The 19,974-nt window shown below is 47.4% G+C and overlaps 1 protein-coding gene across 3 annotated transcripts; it reads left to right on the top strand.

The window, feature by feature from the left end:
* The first annotated feature begins 1,734 nt into the window (after positions 1-1,734).
* Positions 1,735-19,598, top strand: WDR45B (WD repeat domain 45B). 3 transcript variants are annotated; one of them, XM_086762216.1, is made up of 10 exons: positions 1,735-1,928; positions 7,703-7,777; positions 10,664-10,765; positions 11,680-11,767; positions 12,327-12,421; positions 14,194-14,384; positions 15,980-16,065; positions 17,000-17,101; positions 17,711-17,768; positions 18,048-19,598. In XM_086762216.1, the coding sequence occupies exons 1-9, from the start codon at positions 1,862-1,864 to the stop codon at positions 17,766-17,768; spliced, it is 864 nt and encodes a 287-aa protein (XP_086618342.1). In that variant the 5' UTR covers positions 1,735-1,861; the 3' UTR covers positions 18,048-19,598. The 3 variants fall into 3 exon arrangements, with proteins under 3 accessions (XP_086618342.1, XP_086618340.1, XP_086618341.1); XM_086762214.1 differs by having other exon boundaries at positions 1,737-1,928; positions 17,647-17,768; XM_086762215.1 differs by lacking the exon at positions 7,703-7,777 and having other exon boundaries at positions 1,737-1,928; positions 17,647-17,768.
* The last annotated feature ends 376 nt before the right edge of the window (positions 19,599-19,974 follow it).

The raw sequence follows: 19,974 nt of genomic DNA on the forward strand, positions 1-19,974 counted from the left end.
CTTCACTGTCGTGAGAGACCATCAAGTATCTTTGATATTTCTTCTGGGTCACCATAAACGTCCACAGCCTCTGTAGGCGAGTAGGGAGAATTCAAGCCAAAATGCCAAAGTTATGCCAGTACCCGGACCAATCAATGCGTCACTACTTAAAGAAAAGTGCAATCAAAACCAAATCTTCTCATAGTTTAAGACTAAATGGCAACCCGGAGTGCAGTGGAAGGGACTCGTGCCGGGTGGCTCCCTCGGTGAGGAGCCGGCTCCATCTGCTGGTCTGCCTTTGAGCGGGCTGCAGAGGGAGGCTGTAGGTACCGCCGTGAGGCGGTGGCACTGTAGAAATTGCTTAAGAAAATGTACATAGCAGCCTTACAGCTACAAGAGGTTAAACCTGAGTCTGAGACGTGTTTGACTCGCGGCTGTGTGCTGGATGAAGTCTCTTCCATGCACATTGCTATACGGTTTTAAGTTTCTTGCAAATTATGGTCCCGGGATCTTCCACTACCGGCTCATTAGTTTGTTTCCTTTCTGTGTGCTGTGCAGTAGGAATGCCTAGCTGGAGAGAGCATTAATATGGATGTGTGTGTCCTCAAGGTCAGATTGTCTGGTCCTGCTGCCAGGCAGTACAAAGACAGGGTGAGAAGGAGAGGCTGGAGCAGCATTCCTTGCTTCTGGAAATGCCTGCAGCAGTCCCATGGGTCGGTAAAGCTTGAGCTTGTAGCTGGAAAGAGGAAGACTTTAAAAAAGGTGAAGAAAGGCTTGTTATTTCATGTACCAAGCCTCGTTATTGCCCGAGGAGACAAAATCTTGTAAAGATGCAATGTGAATATTTTATTTATAAATAATATATATATGAGTGCGCAAAGAATAATGTACCACCTGGTCACTGCAGATAGCTCCAGCACTGCAATGAGCCATTGTAAACTGAAAAGCTGTCGTTATTTCCAGACAGAAATCTGCATTAGAGAAGAGTAGGTCACCAATCTGGAATAGAACAGCAAGCCATTGATGTGGAAGTCACGAACGAGTACAGAAAAGGAAATGAACGCACGTGAGGGACAGGGCATTCGTGTGAGCACACACAAAGGGTGGGCTTCCAGCTAATCCCACAGTCATGAAATAATTCAGGGTGGAAGGTGCCTCAGCAGGCCATGGGGTCCATCATCTTGCTTAAACTAAATTCACTATTGAGGTCGGATAAGGTTGCTGAGGGTCTTGGGTCTCATTTTTGGATCCCTGTTTCAATGCTTGACTCATGGGTTTTTTAGAAGGTGTGGGGTTTGTATGCTTGGGGGTGGTATTTTTTTTTTAAATATGTATTCTTACTAGTTCGATATTTGGTATGCCTTCCATGTGAGACCTGGGAGAAGGCCCAGGGCCTCTCCTGTCCCATACTGCTGTGACCCCTGCAGGGCTCCGCGGTACAGCTGCAGGCCCGTGCTCCTCAGGAGCCCCCTTGGGGCGGGCCCACCGCCCCAGACCCTACCCGCGGGGCCCTGTGCCTGCGCCACCCTCGGGGCAGCTCCCTGAGAAAATCTCTCTTCCTCAGAGAGGTATTTAGCCGGAGCAGCCCATCCCCCTCCTCTTTCCCGGCGCCCAATCCCCCTCCCCCGGCCCACCCGCCGCCATTTCCCCGCCCGCCGGGGTGTGGTGTGGCGCCGCTCGATTGCTCGGTGCTCCTCCCCCTGGCGGGTGGATGGCCTCTGCGCTCGGCGGCGCTGCCTGGCGGGGTCGGAAGCAGCCCGGCCTGTCCGGCTCGGCTCGGCTCGGCTCGGCTGGGCTCGGGCGGGCTGCCGCGGCGGGGCCGGGGCGGGCGGGAGCCGCCATGGTGTAAAGGGCGGCGGGCGGACGCCAAGGGGTAGGAGCCATGAACCTGCTCCCGGCCAACCCGCACGGCAACGGGCTGCTCTACGCCGGCTTCAACCAGGACCACGGTGAGGTGGCGGGGCCGGGCCGGGAGGGGGCTGCGGGGCGCGGCGCCGAGAGGGGAGCGGGCCCGGCCCGGCGCGGTGCTCGGGGCGGGGGCTGCTCTCTCCCGGGCCCGGCGAGCCGGTTTGTGCCGGCGGAGCGCTGGCGGTTCGCGGTTGGGAGCCCGGCGGAGGCAACCGCCCGCAGCCGGGGAGGGGGGTGCGGCGCTGGGTCCGGGCCTGCCGCGGCTCCCGGCAGCGGGGAGTGACCGGGGCCCGGCGGGGCCGCCGCGGGTGTCCTGGGCCCATCGTCCTGGGAGGCGGCGGGCGCCGTGTCCCGCCCTGTTTCTCTCCGAGTTCGTCCCCGCCGTCGCTGAGCGGGTGCCCGGGCGCTGGCCGCTGCAGTGCTGCGGCAGAGCCGCGGGCTCGGGGAGCGGGGAAGGCTGCGTTTGCCGGGCTGCGACCCAGCCCTTCCCCTGTGCTCCGGCTGTGCCCCGCCGCGTCGGAGACAGTGGAGCGCAGTGGGGGGAGAGGAGCAGGGACAGTCGTGCTTAACGTGCATCTCCAGATCCATCTGCCTCTCGGGTGGCATTTTGGTACTTGCTGCAAGTTCAGCTGCTTAAAACTGGCTAGCCTGCCTTGTATGCGTCTGCCTTAAATCCCTGCGTAAGGGGGTGCGAACCGCCTTGCTGAAAAGGTAACTCAGGGAATAGTGTCACTTTCTCCATATACTTTGCATTCAAAATTAGTAGTCTAACGTCTTCCCCCCCCGTTTGGATTTTAAAAATGATAGTTAAAACTGCTAATCATATTGGCAGGCAAATACGTGGATCACTGAAAAGCTTCAGTACTGTATGCTTGCTTTGTTTCTTCTTTTCTTTGTTAGAAAAAGGAAGGCCCCTTCTAGAAAAGGGGTGCATTTGCCTCATCTTGCTTTTGCAACATAAAAATAGCACCGGTCTTATGAGTAAGTGTCAGTTTTGTGGAATAAGGAATAGAAGGTCAACGTTTTGTAACAGCTTTTTGTCTTAACAAATAATACTCTTGCCTAAGACAGGCTTGCAGCTTCTGCCACTGTAGGCTGTAGTTCACGTACCTGTTGCTGGTGCTGTTGAAGTCATGTGCAAACATGAATTATTCTGTTGATTCCAATCTAACAGCTCTGATGTTTTGTCAGTGCTGTATCAGGGTGTTAAGAAGTGAGCTTCTTGGTGGCTCTCTTTGTGCTACCCTGTTGATTTGAAAACAGTAGAATAGTTTGTCTTTCAGCAACTCTATTTGCACTTGTCTTTGTCTTGTATTTGCAACAGAGATGGAAAAAGAGATGTGTGAAGATGAGCTTCATTTCAAACGTGCAGGGGCCTGTAATGAAGTGGTGATATTTGGTGTTTGGCCTGTGATGGGGCTGCGTTATAAAGAGAACTTTATGAGAAACTAATTTTCTCCTTTACTGCAAAACGCCTTTAGAACATCATTTTAGCATTTAAAACTTGTTCTTTGTTGCAAAGGCTTCCTTAAAATCTGTAGCAGTAAATGCAACATAAACACTCTTTTGAATAATGTCACATCCAAAGTATTTTAAGGAATTTGTCTGGGGAATCTGTAAACTGAGCAGCTTATTCCTAACAGTATTCCAGTCCCATCCTACCTAGCCTGGCCAGCCAACTGAGTAAAAACGAAACAAAAAAACTTGAACAAAAAAAAAAATAAATTTGGCTTTCATTTGCAGGCTTCTGCAGCTTTTGCCGCTTAGGAACAATGACTTTTAAGCGGTAGGGAGCATGCTAACTTTTTTAAAAGGCCCTAAACTAATAAAGCGTTACAGGGTAGGTAATTCTTTGGCTGCTCAAAGAAGAGTACATAAGGGGAAAAGCTCACTTCTTCCTTATTGCTGCTACCAAAAATAGAAATGTGAGTCACTTGAGTGCTGAAGCTTAGTAGTGTGGGTGTCTGCATATATTGTCACAATAACCTAATTTCTTAGTAATGCAAGATTAGCTAATCCCCTCACGATGGGAGGAATGATTTAGGAAGTGTCTCCAAGTTGTAACTTCCATGACTGACAAATGTTAAAGCTAACATCTGCAGTTTTTCTGAAATGTACTTCCCTCACTCTGCTTTGAGTGATACTGTATTTTTATATCGGGTGCCTTTGCCACTCTTTGTTTTTAAATTAAACAATAAAGAAACAATATAACCCCCCCCAAAATGGAAGATCCCTCTTGCAAGATGTTCGCAGTTGTTTTAAAACAGAATGCTCTGACTTCAGATTCTTAATTTCAAGCTGGTATACTTCTGATTTCGGGCACTCTTCCGATGCTTTCAGAAGGACATTAAAGTGCTTTACAGAAGTGAATAGACAAAGCATCATAAATTACCACACCAGGAAGTATTTGTGTAAATTGCTCACAAGTTTCAGGTTTTGTCACTGTTCAGTCTAAAGCTAGTTTGAAAACTGACATGTGGGCTTGTTTTGGTGTTGAAACACTTGGCTTGTGAATTTGATCTCCTTTAGTGGATTGAAATGCTTAGCTCTAGGACCTGTAGTTAGTAGGTAGGATTCTGTGCTCTTTTTTATGGCTTGAAACAGAATTTGCTGTGGCAAGGAAGGTAACGTGCTAGGAACCGTGCCTGCCGTAGTCGCTTCCCTAGACTTCACTGTTGCAATTTCTGGATCTCAGGCCCCGCAGCCTGCAGATCTATTTCTATCAGCATGTCCCCTTCAGCTCGTGGCCTCTTCTAGGATAGTCATTAATTTAACCCTTCCTTTTTCTTTGGTTTTAGAAAAACAAACAAAACTCACTGTGGCCTCACTGGGACTGTTGTCAGTACTTTTCCTGCAGGAACAAGCACACTGCAAGTTAGAGTAATAATTCTGTGGATGTTCAGTTTTCTGAATGATTTTTTTAAGTATCTGAGTTGTCTTCTGTCAGTGGCTCTCTGTCTCTTCTTCAAATGAGATGTGGACTTCCTGTGCAAGGAAGCATACCTGTTGCTGCAGCCCTTCCCTCTTCTGGCAGCCCCTCCCCAGCTCTCATGCGTAAGAGCTCCTGAGCTGTAGCTGAGCTGTCGAACTGGTGGTCCCACTGGTAAGCGCTGGGATCAGCGAGATGGGAAACGCTGGGCTGCAAAGCTGTTCCTGTAACCTGGAATTGAATGAGTAGCAGTAATCTTCCTGTATGTTCTTTTCTCTTGTTTGGCTCGGGGGTTGCCGTGACTGGGAACTTCGTGTCTCTCACTAATGATCGCCTGTGTGGGGCATGTCATCATTACTCAGATTCCCTCAGTTCTGGTGTATTGTCCCCAGTTAAAAATGTAGATATTCCCAAGGCATTAAAAGCAGCCCACGTCTTAGTCGCGAGGTTAGCTCTGCAGAAAAGCTGTAGTGGTGCTACAGGAAAAGGAATGTTTGCATTTTATTGCATTAGGAGTGCTCCATTTAGGTTTGTTATAAGCTGCTGATATTAACACAAGTAAAACTTTACAGTGCTCTTTCACCATAGAGCAGCTTCAGCATCCCCCTCTGTCTCTTCTGGAAGTACAGTACAGTGTTAGAAAAATGTTGCTGGAAAAATAATGATACGGATACGCATTGCAGCTATCAGAAACCGATCACTGCTCGTCGTGTGCAGTGTGGGTTTGTGTAGAGAGAGATGTTTCCCTTGTAATTTGCTTTGCAGTTATCCCAGTAAAGGATACTGCACGAGGAGGCAGCTTATTACCGCTGCAGTTTCAGCGCAGCGCGCTCTTACAGTCGACTGACAGAGCAAACCAAGGAATGGCCCCCTGGGAAGGGAGGAGGTGAGATGAAGAGAGTTAATTTAAAAGCATCTGTTTCAGTATGTTTGCTGCTTTGTCTAGAATTGTTATATTCTTGTTAACCACTCTGGGTGTGTTGACATATGTAGGCGAGAACTTTTTGCACTTTATTTATTACAAAGTCCTGGACAGGGTGAAGTTGTGCCTGTGAGCTGGGGGAGTGGGATTTTTGCGTGGTGCTCTTCGCTGTGTAGCTAACTGTTAGAACAGTGCGGTGTGTTGGGTCTGACTCAGTGGGTAGTGACTGTCATGTTAAATACGAGGGCTGATTTGTTTCCTCTCTACGCTGAAGGGTGCACAGATGGATCTTGTAGTAACTTTTCCTTTGTACGTGTGAGTTCAGTAGGAACCCCTTCAGATGCTGCCAAACATACACCCCCACACCTCATAAGATACTGGTCTGTAAAGCAGAGGGTGTGTGATGCCTTTTGTTTGTTTGTTTGTTTGCTGTTGGGTTTTGGTTGGCTGGGGGTTTGTGTGTGTGTTTGGTTTTTTGCTTTGGGTTTGTGTTGTTTTGTTTTGTTTTTTTTTAAAGTGGTCCTACTCAGTGTGAAACTGGAATCTCAAATTGGCTGCATTATTTTTGCCAAATTGTGGGGTTTTTAAACTAATACGGTTGTCAAGACAAATTTATTAGATGTTTTTGTATTGTTATGTGAGAACATTAATTTTTTTTTCTGTGTTATAACAAAAAAAAAATCACCAATTGTGTTATTTCTTCTGATGTCTTAACCTGCATCAAGACATGATTAGCGCAAGACATCTATTGATGTTGCTCACTTGCTTTTCAGTGAGCATATGGAATTTTTAAATAGTATGCAAACCACAAGCGCAGTTAGCTGCCTGGGTTGTGAGGACCATTGTTGGCTGTTTGTGACCTTTAGCACCACGAATACCTGAAACGGTGTCTTTCAGGCTGAGCCTTGTTGCCAGCTTCTGAGCCGCTGCTCCACAGCAAACCAGTCCAGTCTTGTGTGGAGGAAATCACGGGCTGGCTATGGGCAGATGGTTTGGAGACCTTATGTTAAGAGTGAAGACTTCCTTCCCCCACCCAGCCTGTGGTTTGTGGGTGCCGAGTTTGGTGAAGGGGTGCATTTAGACATAGCTCCTTGATTTTTCTTTTAGGGTCATTGTAGTGCATAAGAATAAAACCAGACTGATTTGACTATCTCTGTTCCAGTACCTTGAAGATCTTAACTTGATTTTTTGATACAGTGCACATAAATTGTGTGACAACTCCTCTTCTGTCAGCCTGCCTCTAGCAACAGCAGCTGCTTCTTAAAGTTTTATAATTTCTCTGACTTCACACTGGCATTTCTTTGTATCAGTGACTGCATTCACCCATTAGCAAGTAAAACAGCAGGACAGGATACTGGTAGTTTGATGGATACCACTAAAAAGGTACATGCATAATTCTGCGCGTAAAAGTAACTAAACTAATTTTCCAGAGTATTTTAATCTGGCTTCTAATCATTCCCTGGTTTAGACTTAAGCTATTGTCATCTGACAGTAGTAGGCTCTCACGACTGTGTCTGAGAAGCTCTCTTCTGTGGAAATATGAGCAATGGCTCATGCTTCATGTAGTTGTAATCGTGGTGTGAATTCGGGTCCGTAAGAAAGGAAGGGTTTTGCTTCATAATGACTGTTGGAATATAAAAGGTAAAATGCAGGTTTCCCTCCCTGCGTAGCGCATGGCATAGGATACAGATGGGTTGGGAATTGCTCTCCTTTTCCTTCCAGTGTTTTCTCTCCTGTCTAAAAAGAATGCTGAGAACTTTCCACTTCCAGTAGAGGCCAGTGTAGAGGACAACTTCTCCAAGCGGTTTTCACTTGCAATCACTAACAAGGCCTGCAGGTGGTCTTCAGCTTGAGTTTAACCATGCAGTTACCAGTGATGCTCTCTTAACCCTCTGGCTCTTGCTTAGTTCTTGTGTACCTCGCAATTACTATATATGTGGATATATGTGTGCTTTTTACTACAGGATGCTTTGCATGTGGAATGGAAAATGGATTCCGAGTTTATAATGCAGATCCGCTCAAAGAAAAAGAGAAACAAGGTAAAATGCTTACTTATTATACCATGCTAGTTCTGTGTTGTTGGAAGCTCAGCCTCCTTGTTTTTTTTCTGTGAGATTCTTGATTAGCTTTCACCGTTCCATCACTGGAAGGTTTTGAATAAAGCCTCAAGAAAGGAAGCCCGTGCTGGTCCCCAAGGGACTCTCACTACGCCACTGCCTGGTCAGGTGTTTAGGTGCTCTTAATTCGCATAAAGCTGGCTGAGGATGAATTTGTCTCGCCTTCTCGGAGAGGCTGAATTGCGTTAGCTGTTGCTTATGTTTGTAGTCCTGAACAGGAGATAAGTTGCCTGGGTATTCAGAGGTGGGAGAGGAGTTGCTCGCTGCAGTGATATTACGTACCGTCAGAAGTTGTTCTGTTCTTGTGCAGTAATCTGGATGATCTTGTGCAGCAGTGGAACTTCTGCCTTTGTACTGGAGAGCTGAACCTAACATTTCTGGCTTGCTTAGATAACTGCTTGCAAGAGCACTGTGAGCTCAGACCTCTAATACTCAAATGTTATATTCTCTGTATGCTTAAATTTGGCAGGATCTGAAGGTGGTAAACCTAGTGTCACATCTTAACAGAAATGACTAGATAAGCTGTATTAACAGCTAGTGGCATAAGCATGCATTACTGCGTCAAAATAAAGGAAAATGAAGCCCAGCCGTGTGATTCTCACCCTAAATATAGGAGGAAAGCCGCCATACTGAACAGATTTCCCAGTACCTTCAGCATGTGGTTATAGAAAGGATTTAGTGAGGGGAAAATGTATTTAAAATAGCAATTTCTATGAAACTACGCATGCTTTCGTTTTCTGGTGCTGTAAGAGATTTCCGTCACTGTTCATGTGGCCAAAGCCAACAAACTATTTTCTGTTCTCAATAGTAAATTCTTCCGTAAGCAACGTGTCCTGGAACTATCTGTGATAGTGTGCTAAAAGGATCAGAATTCACCTTGAAGTCCTGTTGAGTTCCTTGTCAAAACTCTCCCTGCCAGTAGCTCTGGACGTACTTCGGGAATCTTACGGCAAAATGTTTCTTAGCAGTCAGATTGCCTTTCCCCCGTGGAGGAGGAAGTCTGAGGGGTCAGACTGCACTGGCTGCATAGGTACGCTGAGAAATCTTGTCCATCTTTTTTGTATATTTTAACCTACCTGAGATAGTCCCAGATGGAGCTTGACTGATTGATTTCTGTAACCCAGTATGAAATCAAGTCTTCACTGTTGCACCTTGTCTTGTCTGCCTTATATCCAGGAGTTTCATTAAGTTCCCCATCCAAGCATCACCTGTCAGAACTATAAAGATAATTATTAAAGTGTTCTAGCATAGATTCAGAACACGTGGCATGTTCTTAAATTATCTTGGGTTATCATTTGTAAATATTTTAAGACTTTTTGTCGCGGTGATAATACCTCTTCATCACAAAATGTGCTGTCATGCTTTAAATGCTTTAGTGGAGCTAGGAGGAGGATCTGGTGCGGAAGAGGGTAGTGTCCAAAGACAGCTGTTCAGGGAGGAAACGCGGCAGTCAGGTGTGTTGTTGAAGAAACCACAAGGCCTTGTATGAAATCCCAGGCTTTACTGCTTCACTAGGAGTATCTCTCGTGGCATCTGCCTTCAGTGTTGTATGGTCAAGTCCCAGCATAGATTCCTCATCCAGGTGTCCTGCAGTGCTTCTTAACGTCTAACTGGATCTCCCTTGTCCCACCCTCCGTGCGTATGTCTACACCTTCCCGTTGTAGTGCTTCCTCCCAGCTCCACAGATGTTTTTGCTATTTTCTCCCATCCCCATTTCTAACAGTAGGTCTCTCTTGAGTCTTTGTGAAATTTCAGCTTTTTGGCTGGCTTTGAAATGGTTTACGAGTTTCATCCACCTTTCCTCTGCAGCCTGCCAGCATGTGGAGTTATTGGACAGTCTCTTAAAGTAGAAGCTTGTTTTTAACTCTGCTCATCTACCTTGAAGGCCACAGTTACAGCCTCTCCTCCTGACAGTTCAGGTTCCTCTCCCCAGTGGAATGCCAAGCCTCTCTCTAAGCTGTGTAAACAAAGCCAAGCCCCCAATCAAATGTCATCAAATAGAAAAAATATTTTATTATAAAATCTGGTTGGTATTTTATTATAATACCTGGTTGGTATTTTGTTCCTTCACTTGCACCGTAAGCATGGCATCTACTTCCTCTGCAGCTGAAATTCTTAAAAATAATTTAAAAAAAATGCTTTTCCTTGCACTGTAAATGAGAAGCGGTCTGCACCAGCTGATCTGTCTTGCTTTCACTACGTTTCCTGCATCACTGAGTGGAGGCTCGCCGGAGCTGGACCGTGCTTCTTACCTGCTCTAGCAGCTACGGGTGTGCCCAAGAACAGCCCTAGAGACTCTCATTCATGTACTTATCTGTGCATTTTGCCTTCTTTCCTCAAATCCACCAAGTGGATTAACTTGAGCTGACTGGACAGTCTTTCTAAACATCTTTATAAACCCGCTGTATCATGGAAATTATCAAGCTGCCATGAGGATATTGCTTGGTCTCCTCTCATGCAGCATGTTTAAAACCTATTTCTGTAGATGAAAATGAGGCCTGTCCCAGTTGTGTAACAATAACTGATCTTCATTGCTATGAAAAATAAAGGAACTTTGAGAATCCTGATCTTAAACAAGTACCAAAAAAAAAAAATCAAATCGACCAACCAACGCACCCTTTTGGCCAGGATTTCCTGTCTGTCACCCCCACTCTTTGGTTGTTAAGGTCAGGCAGTGTAGGATGATACTGTTCTTCCCAGGTGCCTGAGAGAAGCTCTAGATAACGCAAGCTTTTCTTGTAACAGTGGAAAAGTTAGACTGTATTTTAACAGGTTCTGACTCTTAAATAAAATACATTTGTTTTCCAGAATTTCTAGAAGGTGGTGTCGGCCATGTCGAGATGTTGTTTCGTTGCAACTATTTAGCACTAGTAGGTGGAGGAAAAAAGCCGAAGTACCCACCAAACAAAGGTGAGTCTTGAGGAATAGATCTTGAAAATGTTTGCTTTGCTACCTGTGTGAAACTGCCCAAAGAACTCTGAAACGAAGTGCCTTTGGCGGGGGTCTGGTATATCTGAAGGCTGATGAAAGGGATGTTGCAGCAGGTTTAACTGTGGTGAAATAAACTGCATCACTGCTGTCGCAGTGTTAACAGGCAGCTACCTGCCATGACCAGTCTCTGAGACCTGGTGACAGTCTGTGCTTCTCACAGGTGACTTTGCAGATATGGCTCCGCAGCTGAGGGGGCACATCCCTGGCTGGCAAACATTGTAGGAAAATAGGCTTTTTTTTTTTTTTTTTTTTTTTTGACTGCTGCTTTATTTCTTTGGTAACCCTCAGAGCAAAGTAGGACAAGGGGTAATGGTTTTAAAATAGAGGGAGGTAGATTCACACTAGATATAAGGAAAAAATTTTTATGCTGAGGGTGTGGAGCACTGGCCCAGGGTGCCCAGAGAGGTGGTGGATGCCCCATCCCTGGAAACATTCCAGGCCAGGTTGGCCGGGGCTGTGAGCAACCTGATCTGGTTGGAGATGTCCCTGCTCCTGGCAGGGGGGTTGGACTGGATGACCTTTGGAGGTCCCTTCCCACCCAAACCCTTCTGTGATTCTAAAAAAAAGTTGATGATTGTCTTTAGAAAAATGTATTTTTATTGTCAGCTTTTGTGGTTAGAGTTTGCCATCTATCTGCACGAGACACAGCGCGAAGGAGTGGGCTGCTGTGTAGTAGCTAAATACCTTCTGGTGAGCAGGATGCCAGTCTGTAGCTGCTTAGCTGTTGGATGCTCCTCTTGTTTAGTCTTCTCAGAAACCAGAATTTGTTATAATGGAGACAGTGGATCTTGGGTATGCCTTGCTGATCTAACGCAGTCTCTGCACTGTTCTAGTAATGATCTGGGATGACCTGAAGAAGAAGACTGTCATTGAAATAGAGTTTTCTACAGAAGTCAAAGCAGTTAAGCTGCGAAGAGATAGGTAAGTACAAAAAATGTGTTCCAAATGCACAGTTTGGCTTTGTACACTGCTCTTATTAATTTCTAGCTGTTTGTAGAAAGAAGAAAGTCCTGCTTTAACACCTGGATAACCACCACCAGCCATTAAGGCTAAAACAGGCTTTTACAGGCAGGCACTAGGTGTTAACAGATCACAGCTGAGGTGATCTGAAACGGGTATCTGAAACCTTGGTGCAAAGCCTGTAAGGCTTCCTGGCCCCTGAACATAGGAAATGTTCTCCTTTGCCTACTGCTGACTTTTTCTGCGTATGGAGGAGTGTGCAGGGAATTGAAGCAGATCTCTAGAGCAAGAGCATCTGTTAGCAGCTGGAGTCTGAATGTGTGGGCGGAGGGGTTCTGCTGTCACAGCTTTGGATAAAAGTGCTTTGCAGGCTCAGAGTGTTTGCAAGGCTGTGAGTCTGTTGGGGGGAGGAAAAAAGAAAACAGCCATTAAATCAGTTGAAAGCCTTCGCAGATCTGGATTAATGTGTGTGTCCCTGTTTTACCCACCCCGAGTCATGGGAACTTCTTATCTGTTTCAGAATTGTGGTAGTCCTGGACTCGATGATTAAAGTTTTCACATTCACACACAATCCCCACCAGTTGCACGTCTTTGAAACCTGCTACAACCCTAAAGGTTAGTTGTGTACGTGGGCTGGGAATGGAAGCCAGTTCACTCTGTCCTTGACATGCTGTTGATCTTTAGCTGCTGGAACTGGTTTAATTCATTAAACACTTCACTTGCTGCACTACGGTCATGCCCTTTGGAGATGCTTTTGTGTTTATGAAACGGTTATTAGAATTTATTAATAGTTGGCACAAAAAACTTTTTCATGTGCTCCCGTTATGTTACAGATTTGATTTCTGTAACAGCTATATGCTTTCTTCTGTAAAGGGCCTGTAGACTTGGGTGTATTTTGTGCTGAAAGCTTAATTATAAACACAAACTCTACTGAAGTGCATTATTCGTCTTTTCTAATAAAGCTTGAACTGCTAGCAAGCTATTCTCTAGTGTTAGAAAGAGCCTAATTAGCAAACTGATACTCTTCTTTTTGAAGAGCAAGATATGGCTTTGTCTTTTGTTGAAATGAGCAGGAGGTATTGTGACCCAACTAGTAGTGCCACAGGCTAAGTCCTGCCTAGTGCAGCCATGCCGGCTCGAGGCTCCGGGTAGGCGTGGGGGGGACATGGGTTTAGTTGCAGTAGGTTTTATTGAAAAAGGGAGGTCCTGTCTGGAAGGAGAGCCTTGGGAGGGAAGAGACGAGTGTACTCCCACATCAGCTGACACTTAAGAGCAGCTGTGTAGGTGAAGGTTTAAAACTGGGGGGCTGTAATGGCAGCCGTGTGGATATCTGCCTCTGGGCACAGCAGTGCCCTGCTATGCAGAAGGTCAGGTCCCAGGGCACACGGCCTGCGTGGGGAGGCTGAGGGAGCTGGGCTGCTTTACTCCTGCGAAAAGAGACTGTGAAGGGCTCGCTGCAGCTGGTGGCTTACAGGTACAGAAATGATGGAGCCAAACTCTTCTTGATGGTGCCAGAGAGTAGAACAAGGGGTGCTGGCCATGCTTGATATGTCCAAGCTGGTTCTTCTGAGGTCAGGAAGATGCTTTCTCCACCAGGGGATGACTTAGGCTGGGAGTCGCCATCTTCGGAGGTTTTCAAGTCTGCTAGAAGCAAACGTGGATTTGCTGGCTGTGCTCGGGGCAGCACAGCCTAAATGAAGATTCGGCGTGCTGACTGACAGGCTGGGGGGCGCTCGGGGGAAGATGCAGTACAAAGGTGTTGTTTCTTGTGATGCCCGCCCGGTGCTCCGCAAGCTGTGGGCCCAGCTTGCAGGAATTTACTTGGTATCAGCAGAACACCTGGGAGAGCTGTGATTTACACAAACGGTCTGCAAAGTTATGAAGAAAGAAAAAGTGCAAGTGCTATAAGATCCAAGTCCAAACATGAGTTAGTAATAATCAGTTTTACTGATGGAGGAGAAACTAAAATATCACCTTTTATAAACCTTTACTCTTTTCGAGCTGCTAAGGAAACTTTTTTTATTTATGGTTTTGTGGTTTTTTGGTTGTGTGTTTTTTTTTTTTTTAAGTAGTTTTGCTGTAGCAGACTCATAGAGCTGATCTCTGAAAACATCCAGATTTTGGATAACCACAACTAGATTACTTTGAAATAAATGATGAGAACAAGTTAAAATTGTGCTGCTCCCCTGTTTCTCTGTGCTTATGGAAGGACCAGGCTTTGGGATACCGCCATAGCCATTAAAATGAAACTGTGACTTACTACATGTGTGTTTGTTCATTCTGAAATTACTGATATTGTAGAAACTCATGTTTGAAAACTTTATTAGGTTATGGGAACTGCACAGTTATTATAATTTTTTTTTTTTTTTTTTTTTTTTGTCTTTTAGGTCTCTGTGTCCTTTGCCCAAATAGTAATAATTCTCTTCTTGCGTTTCCTGGAACACACACTGGGCACGTGCAGATAGTGGATCTCGCTAACACGGAGAAGCCTCCTGTTGACATACCGGCTCACGAAGGAGTCTTGAGCTGCATAGCTTTAAACCTGCAGGGAACAAGGATTGCAACAGCATCAGAAAAAGTAAGAATAATCTCCTCCTACCTCTGATTTGCTATGCATTCCAGTGTAGTAACTCCTTCTAAAATAGGAAGTCACGTCCTTTCGTAGGAAAGACATAGAAGTAACACGCTGGGACATCTGCCATGGAAATAGGCATGCTCGGTTCTTTGGTTTTGCTCCCTCAGGATACCCGAGCAGCAACCCCAGTGCAGTGCCACGGCGGCTTTGAGTGTTAGCTGACTACAGCCGTGACTGTTCAGTGATGGTCAAATGAGATCTGGCCCAGGCAGTTCCTATTTCATCTCTTCAATGAGTGCTATTAATTTTAAAATTCAAGGAGGGGAGGGGAAGCTTATTTCCATTCTTTCACCTTGAATAGTTTCTGCTTCAATTCACTTTAAAACCACTGGCTAAAGAAGTACTTGCGAATAGGTCTGTCCTGCTGGAGAACTTGGTTCTGCTCTGGCTTAACTCCTGTTACAGACCAGGAGCAAGGCACGCTGCCTCCCTGCGTGACTTTCTCACACGCGCACTGCAGGTGTTTTCATACAGAGTGTAAATGATAAAGGGGTTCTTGGAATATTTACCAAATGGTGTGAGGTTGTATGTTACACAGGGCTAAAGCACTGACAAAAACCTGAAATTACTGCATAGTGCAAGTGCCTTTGGGCTGGGCTGCTGCAGAGATGTGGGAAGAACACAAAGCAAATCATAGACCTGCTAGCGAGCTTCAGCTCCCAAAGGAAGGTGGACTGCAAAGGAACGGGGGGTAGATGTACCCGTCCACCCTGCCCATCGGGCAAACCGCCATGCTGAGTGTACTATAAGCAAATGTCTCAAGTTTGTGTCTTAAGTCAAACCCACGCTGCCATGGACCTGCATCGCTCTGCTGGGTTGTTTTTTACTGGTGTATGACTGGAGAGATGCATTTGTTGACCTGCTGTATAATAGGAGCTGTAGGTGACAATGTGTACCTGCTCTTCATCAGAGGAAGGTACTGCTGAATTGTTGATCGCTTTATTTGTGCTACACTGACTTGTTTTGCGTCGCTGGTGTCAAGCTTTGTTTACTCTGAATGAACAGTTTTCCAGTGCAGTGTTCCGTTTGTAACCCAGTGCTCTGGGGTCTCAGGTTTGGATCAATACAGTGAGCATGTGACAGGTAACTAATTATTCTAGATTGCTTCAGCTGAACTAATTGCAAGGTGAGACCAGCCACAGCCTGACTGTACTGAAGTGGAGAAGAGGACTGACTATGGGGAGCAAGAAGGAAATGACTCGCAGAGCCTGGGCACGCTGTGGGCTGTACACGCTCTGCCGTTTCCAAACCAAGGCCGGGCTGCACTAGTGCCTTAGAATGTAACGTGGAAGAAATTTATTTACTTGAGTAGCTAAGTAACGAGCCTGTACACCAAAGCACTGTACAGTGTGATGGTGTCAGGGGCAAATCAATATTCCTCCCAAAAATTAACATTAGGAGAGGTTCTCTCCAGTCTGCAGAGATGAAAAAGCCCCATGGTAGCGGTAGGGGTATGCTGGTCGCATAGAATTTTAGGCTGCAGTCACAGCTGTAAAGTATTCTGCCTTCCCTAACACACTGCATGATTCCTTTTCAAGGGGACCCTCATAAGAATATTTGATACTTCATCAGGGCATTTAATCCAGGAGCTACGAAGAGGATCGCAGGCAGCCAATATATACTGGTAGGTGCGATTGCTGCGTCGTTGTCTGGCGGGTGTTGTGCTGAGGCAGCGTGGTAAATGGCATCAGGGTTACTTACATCTTCAAAAAGTAGCGTTACGCTGCCGAGGGCACAAGGCAGAGCTCTCCTGGCAGCCACAAGGTGCCAGGGCTGTGCTGGGCCTGGGCTTTTTCCTCTCTGCTCGATGCTGGAGAGGAGGAAGCAGTAGCTGGCAGCTGTGCTCCCGTACCCCTGCCGCTGTTGGCTGAGTCGAGTGACCAGCACGAAGTGCCAAAGGTGCCAAACTGCACAGCTGGCAGCTGTGGGACGCCCAGCACAGGTCAGAGGGCCTGGGACAAACCCATACCGACTGAGAGGGCCACTTCTCCGCATCAAGGGGAGCGGGGGGCGGCTTTGACTGCCCACTGCCATCTGGGGAACGCAGTGCTGCAGTCTGACACTTCCCAGAGCGACTGGCACCTGGGGGCAGGTGGAGGGTTGTTACAGCACAGCGCTGCATGTCAGAGCCCAAGGCCAAAGTTTGACTCTGGTCCACTGCTGGAAGCGCTCTCCCACGAGTGGGGCCACTTCCCTTCCCCTTAGCACCGCTTTGGGGGCGGCACGGTACACCTCTCATCCAGTGCCTGCCTGCTCCTCGGAGCAGAGCTCGTGCATCTTCTCCCAGCAGAAAGGCGCAGAGCACTCGTGTCCCTGTCGGGGCGCTCTGCTGCGTGGCTGGTCCTCATACACCAGGTCCCCTGCTCCAAGTGCCTGCCCCAGCGGGCTGTCCATCCTGTCAGCAACACAGCGCTCAACTGGAGGGGGCCCAGCTCCCCCAGGAGAGAGCAGCTGTTACGGCCTTGCCGGCCGGGCTGGCAGCTCCTGTGGGCAGCGGCGGCAGCAGAGCTGTGGGCACCTTCCAGTGGAAACAGGGCAGCTGTCTGTGTTCTCTACAGTATCAACTTCAATCAGGATGCGTCCCTAATCTGCGTCTCCAGCGACCATGGCACAGTCCATATTTTTGCTGCAGAAGACCCTAAAAGAAATAAGCAGTCAAGGTAGGGTGTGGGCCCTTTTGAAGTCCTTGAGGGGGGTGGAGGGGCCTTGACTTTTTACTGGAGCGTAAAACCCTGGTCTTGCCAAGCCGTAGCACGTACCTACAGTACCAGAGGTGGTGAGATCAGTCTGCTGAGCTTGGGTGAGGCTGCAGATCTAGGACTGCGTAGCAGCTGTTCATGCTGTCCTCGGTGGAGCCGCAGCGTTCCAGCAGATGGGTAGGGTGGGGGTTTTTTTAGTGGGTATCTCTCAGCATGGAACGTACTTCGTGGACACTTCATGTAAAGGAATCTCTACTAAAAAACAATCCTTTTGGCAGTTTTTGGAGACACTTAGAAAGGCAGAAAAGGAGTTGTTGGGTCCCCCTTCCCTAGAAGGGGAATTGTACGTATTACCTGATACTTAGTAAAAGAAAAAAAGCCAATAAAAACTAGCTGTTAGCATGAACCCTGTGAGCTGTTCAAACACACCAGCAGTTACAAATCACCTCTAGTCAACACCTTACTAAATTGTTATGCCTTTTTTTTTTTTCCCCTCTCTCTTTCAGTTTGGCCTCTGCCAGCTTTCTCCCCAAATACTTCAGTTCCAAATGGAGTTTTTCCAAATTTCAGGTTCCCTCAGGCTCTCCGTGCATTTGTGCCTTTGGAACAGAGCCAAACGCTGTCATAGGTGAGTAACAGCGCCGTCCCCGGGTTCTGCGCGGGGAACCAGGTTTTGAACTACACTGGCTTTGCGCTGGAGGGAATGCTGAGCTGAGAACCCTGCGCGGCCCTGCCAGCAGGAGCTCCTGCTGCTCAGCAGCACCAGGGAGCGCGATGGAACTGCACCCAGGCTGCTCCAGAGCACGGCTGTTGTTGGGCTGAAAGGTCAGGTGAAGCTGTAGCTGAAGGAACAGAATGGCACCTCTGGAGCAGATGAACTTAACGTGGGTTTTGTTTTTTGTTTCAGCAATATGTGCAGATGGCAGCTACTACAAGTTCTTATTCAACCAAAAAGGGGAATGCTCAAGGGATGTCTACGCTCAGTTTCTAGAAATGACAGACGACAAGCTTTGACCAAGCTGGGGGAGCGCGGGGGTCAAAGTACTGCCTTGGCTATTCCACGGCTTTGGAGGAACAGTATGCGAATGTCCAATACTGATCAAGAAGTTCAGCAGACCTCACAGGGAAGCCTGGCCCAACATGATCAGAACAAGCTCTGAAGTAGTGGACTACATATGTTTATTCTCATTTCTGCAAGTATTCATCCTTAAAGTCTCTTTGGGTTACTGTCATCAAGTCTTCAAGATGTGGCTTTCAACAAGCTTGTGCCTATTGGGTTTCTCTTTAATCCGAACTGTGAAAGGACTTTAGATCAAACACGAGTGCCCGCCCCCGGTGGAGAGCTGCAGCGGGCGGTACAGATGTACAACCAGCCTTAGAACAAGGGATCTGAAAAACCACGATTTAGGCATTGCTTTACTTCCACTAAGGGCTGGGAGTGGGGGAATCTACAGATCATGCTCAAATCATCCTCCATGGGCGTGGCGTGGCGTGCCTGCCCCCAGCCCAGAGTAACAGAGAAGGGATGACGAGCGCGTGGCCGTGGCCCAGCGCAGTGAACCACACTTGTCCTCTGCCCTGGTGCATAGGGCTGGGGGGGTCGTGTACCCACAGCTGGCTGCTCCCGTACCCCTGCCGCTGTTGGCTGAGTCGAGTGACCAGCACGAAGTGCCAAAGGTGCCAAACTGCGCAGAGCAGCTGAAGGCACATTTAGGTGCGGGCTGACCCAACCGCCCTCTCCTTGGGGCGCAGAGTGAGCACCCAGGGCCCTGAGGCAGCTGGAGCTCCTGTATCCGTGGAGGTGATTCCTCTGTAAGGACACGGCCACTCCAGGTGTACAGCCCGCCCTGGTACGGCCGTGACAGCTGTGCCCACTGCAGCCGAAGCTGCTGGGCTCAGCTGGAGGACAGGCCAGGCCACGCACACCCAGCACCGTACATGAGTGAGGGGGCAATGAAGCCTACGTCTCTGCAATGGCTTTCAACTTGCAAACTTTTTTTTTTCCCATGTGAGATTTTGCATACTAAACCCTGTTGGCCTAGGGACAGTTGGGTTAGACTAAACCAACTGACTTGTAAACGCTTTCCCAAAGTTGTTCTCTGGCAATTAGCACTCACTGCTGAACTAAACTGCGAGATCCTAAACCCAAAACTGGAATAGACACAAGCTCTCCGTTAGCAGCAGAGTACCTGGGGGAGGGAGGTCTTGCTCTTCTGAAACTTAATTTCACAGCCGCTTCAACTCTGACACGCCAGCTCACTCTGAGGTTGTTTAGCTGCAAACTCTCAAAGTTTGACTTTCTTTTAGTGTCATGTAACATACTAAGGACTAACTTCTACGCAGATTTTGATGTCAAGGTTGCATGTTGCTTTTATGTGTATTTAATCACAGAACTTGTTTTGCACACTTATTTGTAATATGTTATTTCTTTTAAATAAAAGTGACTAATTTTGCTGTATTCACTGATGAGCGCAGCCACGGTTCTGGGTTAATAAACACGGAACTGAGCAAACAGTGGTGGCTGCTGAAGGCCAGAGCTGAATCATGCTGCCCCTGCCATGTAAACACGGGACACGACATACACAACTGCCTGCCTGGGACACAAGCGTTGCTATCTGTAACCACAACAAGGCCAGCTCCCAGTGCAAACCAGTTCTTGTTCCGCACTGTTTACCCCAGCGCTCCCCACAGCTGCTGTTCAGAGGCTGCTTACCTTGAACAGCTGTAATGGTAGCATGACCAACTGGGACCTGCCCTCTCCCTGGAGAAATACACACAGGAAGGCAGCAGGAACCGTTCTCCAAGGCTGAATTAAATCCTCTCTCTGGTGCAGC

Source organism: Chlamydotis macqueenii, chromosome 18, assembly GCF_036417535.1.
Source record: "Chlamydotis macqueenii isolate bChlMac1 chromosome 18, bChlMac1.mat, whole genome shotgun sequence".
NCBI classification, from domain to species: domain Eukaryota; kingdom Metazoa; phylum Chordata; class Aves; order Otidiformes; family Otididae; genus Chlamydotis; species Chlamydotis macqueenii.